Source organism: Sceloporus occidentalis, unplaced genomic scaffold (assembly GCF_023333645.1).
Source record: "Sceloporus occidentalis isolate IW3139 unplaced genomic scaffold, rSceOcc1.0.p SCAF_5, whole genome shotgun sequence".
NCBI lineage: Eukaryota > Metazoa > Chordata > Lepidosauria > Squamata > Phrynosomatidae > Sceloporus > Sceloporus occidentalis.
The window spans coordinates 20537986-20545656 of NW_028316985.1; the positions used below are offsets into that span (position 1 = coordinate 20537986).

Sequence of the window (7671 nt, forward strand, 5' to 3'; positions counted from 1 at the left end):
TGCTCAAGTCCCATTAAATATAATGACATAGCAAAATGGTGTCCCTTATAAAAAATGGAAAATCAAGGTAAATTTATACTTTTTTGGAACATTTTCAAACCGTGTATGCTTGAATCCGTGTATAAAAAATCCGTGTATAAGAAGGGCCAACTGTATTAGCTTTAAACCAGATTTGTTGATGGTTATATCTTGAGAAACCTTAGGGACAGGAACGACATGAGCAGTCGGCCCATGATTAGTACTCTCCACTTGCCTTAAATCATTTCCAATTCTGGCATTAAAATCTCCACAAAGTAAAATCTTTGTGGAGGGATATTGGTCCCCCCAAAGAGGATAGGGTTTCAGATAAGCCATCCCAAATACTATTAGGACCTACATTCTTTGATAAATTAGGCGGAAAATAGATATTTATACAGATTAAGGAACCAAAATGCTTGCACTTAATGATCAGCACTTGTATACATCGTGGAAATGCAGTAGTTATTGGTTGGATCTCAGCGTCCAAATCAACTGAGGTAAATATTGTGAGTCCGCCACTACCACGACCTCTTGTACAGACTTTAACTGCAGGGACAGAAAATGCTTGAAATCCATGGAGAGATGGCAGATGAGTTTCGAGGGCCCATGTCTCTTGTAAACAAAGGATTTTGAAATTTTGCAGATAGTTTACAAACTCTGCATCATAGAACTTGTTTCCCCAACCCATGATGTTCCAACATAGTAGATTTAATTGTCAAGTTGATGTAATCAACTCCATATCATCACCAGTATTCAAAAATTCTGTTTGAGCTGGGGCTTTCAGGTTGTAAAACGATTCTTGCAGAGAGGGTATAGTGTTAACCCTCTTAGGTTCTAAGAGCTGCATTGAAGTTGTAGTTATAAAGTCCTTTTCATTCATTGTTAGTAGGGTGTCAATAAGACTCTTAGCAGAAGCCCTCTCAGCATCGGGGACCTCAGCAGTAGTTACTGATTTCAGCAGTGGTATGGCCAGGTCTTTGGTAGTAAGCAGCATATTTTTAAGATCGTCCACCCTAGAGGCAAAGTCATTTTGTTCTACATTAATTGTTAAATTACTTGAGTCTATAGTCTGCTTCTCTGTGGACTGTCTCTCTGTCGTAGAGTTAGAGATTTTAACTACACCAGGCTTCAATGCAGACTTACACAGGGTTCCTTTGGGGGTTCTTTTAGGAGTTGTTAAACAGGCCTTGCTTTGCTCTGTAGGCCCCCCACTATTATGCTTGTAAGGAAATAGAGGAGATATAATTTGGTCTCGAAAAACCCGCTCTGGAGTTATTTGAAAGTTGGATAAAAAGGGCTTCATTTTCATCAACATCAGGGGGATTGTAGATTGATCAAAGGTTAACAAAATACACTTATGAGCTGATAAACTGGGGAGCCATTCCACAGCAAGGATGTCAACAACGTAGTGGGGTGCCTGTAGTAATTGGCTCAGCGAAGATCTAATAGCTCTATTTGACCCCCATCTGCCATTGTTTATTCTATTATAAGCAATTTGCAACATAACTTGATTTGTTTGTAAAGTCCTGCTACAGTCTCTTTTCCCCAACTCCTTAGGAATTGCTAGTAAATTGCCCCTGGAGTCATTTGTGGTAAGGTTCCCCATTTTGCTAGATGTTTCTCTATTGGTGTAATCCGAGCCCTCTTTTACCTCTGTTTGCTTCTGCGTAAAAGTCTCAAAAGAATGCTTGAGAAGCTCCACCTGATGCACAATTTTTCCTAAATGCTCATAAATTGAGATGACAGTATGAGCTGTTAGAAGACACTGTTTTGTCACAAAGTCAGGAGGATTTAACTGTTGCTCAGTAAATTGTTTCTTCTCGGTATCTATCAATTTCTCCCACACAGACTCATTTAACTCCAAGGACACTCCTTCCTGGGAAACTCCTTCATGAGAAACAGCCGACTCGTTCCCGAGAAAAACTAAATGTTCAGATAAAGGTTCATTTTCTTTGTCCAACACAAGGAATTTGTTAGCAGTTGGAATAGTAAACTCCAAGTTTGCAGGAGTAGTTAAAGTACTCAAAGTTTCCTCGTTAACAAGTAAGTCGTCTATCTTGAGCTGTTTAGAAGCCTTACTATGCTGGTTTATGTCAGGGCTTGTTCTGAGGCGTTTTTTGTTGCCCATATCAGTAGATACTCCAAAACACTAAAGAGCAACAACGAACAATGCTGCACACTGCTGGAAAATAGCCTTCAGACACGAATAATCAGAGTAGAAATAATAAAACAAACAGAAAACTTTGGAGCTCATTAAAAACACTTCGTATCATACCGGCGCCATCTTGCCTCCTCTCCTAAATATTTATTTGATAGATTATTTTGAAGATTTCTTGACCATTTGTCCATTTCTAGCACTTATCACTGGAATTTCCATAAATTTTTGATATATAAGTACCATCAATTTTTTAAATAAAAGTTTTCTTTAATATCTTGATGGAGTGTACAATTTAATCTTTGATTCCATGTTTGTTCCCATTGGTTTAACTCAACAGAATAACCAAAATGTTGTGACAATTTAAGTATATTTTCTTTAATTACTTCTTATTTGAAAATATTATTTCTTCATCCTGGGCCTCGCCACCTCCTTCCAGGGCTCGGGAGGAGGTCAACCAACACCTCCCACCTCGGCGGGTGGAAGGCGAGGCATCCCCAAGTCTCTCTCGACCCATCGTGATCCCTGTAGAGGACTCGGATGATGAGGGCTCCGTTTCGGGAGGATGGCGTTCCCCTACTCCAGTACCCCGTCCGTCACCCAGGCGCGTGTCGGAGGTCCAACCCAACGACCCCGACGTGTTCTATGATTCAGAGGCGGACAAATACTACATGGCGGTCCCCAGAGAAACAGCTCTACGCAGTTTCGAGGAAGGACGCCGGCGCCAGGCTCCTAAGGGAAAAACCCCTATGACGCTGCCCGAACCTACGAGACCAGAGTCAACCAAGGTGACTGGTAAGCACACGGAACCGAGATCCCAGACGGCGCAGGACCCGGTGAGGGTTCAAGATCTGAGGATTCAATCCGACACGGAGTCGGACCTGGAAATAGTCCCGTCCTTGGCCTACCAGTCCGACGATGAACTGTCCCCTCAGGACTCTCCTCAAGACATGCATCACCCGGAACCGGCCTCGCCCACGGATGATCTTCGGTCCTTTGCTGAGCATGTCATCAAGATGACCAGGGCCCTGGACATCGAGCTCGCCTACCCAGACGAGTCGGCCCGGGACCCAGTCGAACGTCGGGTCCATGGGCGCGTCCCAACGCCTCCATCCATCCCGCTTCTGCCCTCTCTGGAGACGATCCTTAAGAGGTCTTGGGAGAACCCTGCTTCACTGGTCGGGACCTCGCGCAAGGTGGAATCTCTATACCGTGTTGCCCCTGCGAGCTGCGCCTGGCTGTCCAGGCATCCCAGACAGAATTCCGCCATCGTGGAAGGGGCTCAGGTCACCTCCACGCACAAACAGGCCACCTCTTCCATGGATCGTGAGGCCCGCAAGATGGATGGCCTGGCCAAGAAAGCTTACTCCGCCGCATCCCTTGCCGTCAAGGCCATAAACTACATGGCATATATGGGCGCATATGTACAGTCGCTCATGGAAGAGATCTCGCCGCTTATCCCTGACGTCCCTGACGACACGCAGAGGAAGCTCGTCGAGATAAGGGATGAGGCACACTCCATTGGGGGCTGGCTCATCACGGCGTCAAGGAATGTGACCGACTGCGCAGGTAGAGCCATGTCAGCATCGATGGCACTCCGCCGCCATGCCTGGCTTCGAGGATCGGATCTCAATCCGGGAGTTAAGGCTGCCATTGAGGATATGCCCCTCGATGGCTCGGGCTTATTCCACGCGGACACGGACGACCGGCTCAACCGTAAATTTAAGATGAAGGCGGCTGCCAAGAAACACGGCATGTCTTCCTCGTCGTCGGTCCCGTTCCGGAAGAAGCAGCGTCCCTGGCAGCCCCAAGGTCAGTCCTTTAGACCTTCTGGTCAGGACCGTCAGTACCAACAGCAGGGGCCCCAGCGTTCTAGGTACCCTTCACAGTCTTCCTCCTCCTCTGGCAGACGTGGCGGTCCCCCTCGTTATCGGAAAGGCCGCAGGCAAGATAACGACCAGGCCAAGAAAAGGCCCTGAAGTGTACCGGCGCACTTCGTCCCCGCTGCATTTTTCCTAAATATTCTGCAGCCCTTCATTAACACCTGGGCTTCCATCACGACAGACTCTTGGGCACTTAACATCGTCCGTAGGAGTTATGCCCTCGAATTCGAATCCCTTCCCCCCCAAGGGGAAATTTCTGTCAACCCTACCCTCGGACACCTTCTTGACGAAGTGCGCTCTCTGGTAGCAAAAGGGGCCACCTCTGCAGTCCAGCAGGACGACTTGGAGGGAGCCTTCTTTTCAAGATATTTTACGGTCCCAAAGCCGGACGGCGGGATCAGACCTATTTTAGACCTCAGGGACTTAAACTCTTTCCTCCGTTACCGTCGGTTCCGGATAGTAATTCTGTCTTCCATTCTACCCCTCCTTCACCAGGGACTCTGGTTTGCCACGATCGACCTCAAGGACGCCTACTTCCACATAGGGATCAGAGAGTCCCACAGGAGATTCCTCACCTTCGCTGTCAGCTCCGACGCCTATCACTACAACGTCCTCCCCTTCGGTTTGGCTACGGCTCCAAGAGTCTTCACGAAGTGCATGGCGCCGGTTGTAGCTTATCTTCATCAAAGGGGCTACAGAGTCTTCCCGTACCTGGACGACTGGCTCCTAGCAGCCGACTCAGAAGTCAACCTCCTGGACTCCATCGACTTCACGTTAACACTACTCAAGTCCCTGGGACTGATAGTAAACCTAGAAAAGTCTTGCCTCAAACCCTCCAGACAAGTGCGTTTCATCGGGGCGGTCCTCGACTCCGACACTTGCATCGCATACCTCCCTCGGGACTGTTTCCTGGCACTGGAAGCCTCAATGAGACCGCTCGTGACGCATAGGCGGATCAGGGCCAGGGACGTTCAGGTAGCTCTAGGCCACATGGCCTCAACCACCTTCGTGACACCGTGGGCAAGACTCCGGCTTTGACCACTCCAAAGGTGGTTCCTCTCCGTGTTCAACCCAGCATCAGACCCTCCCCTCAGATGGCTCTCGATCCCGAGGCCCGTCGCATCCTCCCTCCAGTGGTGGCAAGACTCCCAAAACGTCTGCGCAGGCTTACCCTTTTGCCCGCCTCAGCCACAGCTAACCCTGACGACGGATGCGTCCTTGGAAGGCTGGGGAGCCCATCTTCTCGACCTCAACGTGAGGGGGAAGTGGTCAATGGACGAAAAGTCTCTCGACATCAATGCGTTGGAGATGCTGGCAGTGGAAAAAGCCTTGAGAGCCTTCGAAGAGACTGTGACCGGCAAGGTAGTCCTTCTCAGAACGGACAACACAACGGTACTCTACTATCTCAACAAGCAAGGGGGCACCAAGTCGAATACGTTGCTGGACATCACACTACGAATCTGGTCTTGGTGCATCCCGAAAAATGTCCTGCTCCAAGCAGTTCACCTACCAGGGGAGGAGAACGACTTAGCAGACCAGCTCAGCAGGACGTCGTCGGTTTCCCATGAGTGGAGACTCCATCCGGAGACAGTGACCGAGATCTTCGATCAATGGGGTACCCCTTCGATCGACCTCTTCGCAACCGACGACAACACACACTGTCCCCAGTTCTGTTCCAGGACGCGCAGCAGGAACTCCCTCGGAGATGCGTTCGCCTTTCGGTGGTCGGGGGACATGCTCTACACATTCCCTCCATTCCTATTGATTGTCCGGGTGGTGGCCAAGATGACTGCGGACCACTCGGATGCGATCCTCATCACACCATGGTGGCCCAGACAGCCGTGGTTCCCATCGCTGCTGCATCTGTCGAGGAGAACCTGGCTCCGCATCGAACGCCGCCCAGACCTGCTCACGATCCAGGACGGACGGGTTCGTCATCCAGACATGGATCACCTTCCACTAGTGGCTTGGAGGCTCCTTCCTTAGCAGCCTTGCCAGACTCGGTACGGAGAGTAATCCTGGCTGCTCAAAAGCCTTCAACTCGCAAGTCATATGCCTTCAAGTGGAAGCGCTTTTTGCAGTTCCTGGAGGAGAGGGACCTCGCCCCGGACCAGGTCTCAACTCCGGTGCTGCTTGAATTCCTCATGGCACTGCTGGAGGCCGGGCTCGGCTTGACCTCCATCAAATGCTATTTGTCTGCAATCTGCTCCCATTTCCAGTTTGAGGGCAGGCCTTCTTTTTTCAGGGATCCCCTAGTGAAGGGTTTCCTAAAGGGCTGTGGGAACCTTTATCCCCCGGTGTCGGTACCGACTCCGGCTTGGAGTTTGGACTCTGTACTGACGGCTCTTCAGTCCAAGCCCTTTGAACCAATGGCCACTACGGACTTGAGACTTTTAACCTGGAAGACTGCCTTCCTTGTGGCCATCACATCTGCCCGCCGTGCGGGTGAACTTTGTGCCTTATGGAGGGACCAACCCTTCTTAAGATTTCATAGGGACAGGGTGGTCCTCCGTACCGACATCACCTTCTTGCCAAAGGTGGTGTCTGCCTTTCATTTATGTCAGGACATTGTGTTACCGACCCTGGCCTCGAACCCGATAACAGAGGTCAAACGGACTATGCATACACTGGACGTTAGGAGGGCCTTGGCCTTCTATTTGGACAGAACGTCAGGTTCGAGCCAATCCGAGAGACTGTTCCAGTGCTACTCGGAACCGAAGAAGGGTCTGCCGGTGTCGCCGCAGAGGTTCTCAAAATGGGTGGCTGAGACCATCCACCTCTGCTATGAACTGCTGGGCAGACCCCTCCCCACCAGGGTACGGTCGCATTCAACCAGGGCGGTAGCTGCATCCTCTGCCTTCTTGACTGGGGTCCCCTTGGAGGATGTGTGCAAAGCTGCTGTTTGGTCCCAGCCAATGACATTCATTAAGCATTACAGGCTGGACACTAGGGCCAAACGGGACGCAGTGTTTGGAAGGGCTGTACTGGTTTCGGAGTTACATTAATGTAATGTAATGTATGTTGTCATGTTGCTGCTGATTGATTGCAAATGTTTACCTTATGGCCCGACCATATGCATTCTTATTTATACAACCCTTTCCATCATGCAGGGTTTGACTGTATGCATTGCCGCACTGTTGTTATGCAATTCTCTGACCGGTATGCATTGTTGGCTGATGCAAAACTATGATGCCGAGTGCACAAGTTTGGGTTATTTCAAAAAAAACTGACCACGTGCCCATTGAATTCATATCTTTATTGTGAACAATAAATCACATTGTTTGAACCACTCCTGGTTTCAGGACACTCCCTCCACCGCTTACTTAAGCTTGTCAGTCTAAACCCATTTGTATGATTCGCAGAGACCACGAAGAAGAAGGACAGGTTGCATACCTGTAACGGTATTCGAGTGGTCATTTGCGAATACATACAAATCCCACCCATCCTCCCCTCAGTGTCCTGCTCTTAGTTGCTCATTACAAGTCGCTTACGTGGCGAAAAGGTTTAGAACTGGGGAAAGAGCGGGAAGGCAGGGGCCTTATAACGGCTGGGCGGAGTTACCGCCAAAAAGTTGCTTTTTGTTGCAAAGTGTACTTTGCCCAGTGATTCCAGAAG

The 7671-nt window shown here is 49.4% G+C and overlaps 1 protein-coding gene across 1 annotated transcript; it reads right to left on the bottom strand.

Moving 5' to 3' along the window:
* Positions 1 to 733: 733 nt before the first annotated feature.
* On the bottom strand, positions 734 to 2146 carry LOC149311740 (uncharacterized). Its single transcript, XM_089526602.1, has one exon. The coding sequence runs from the start codon at positions 2144 to 2146 to the stop codon at positions 734 to 736; it is 1413 nt and encodes a 470-aa protein (XP_089382728.1).
* Positions 2147 to 7671: the final 5525 nt, after the last annotated feature.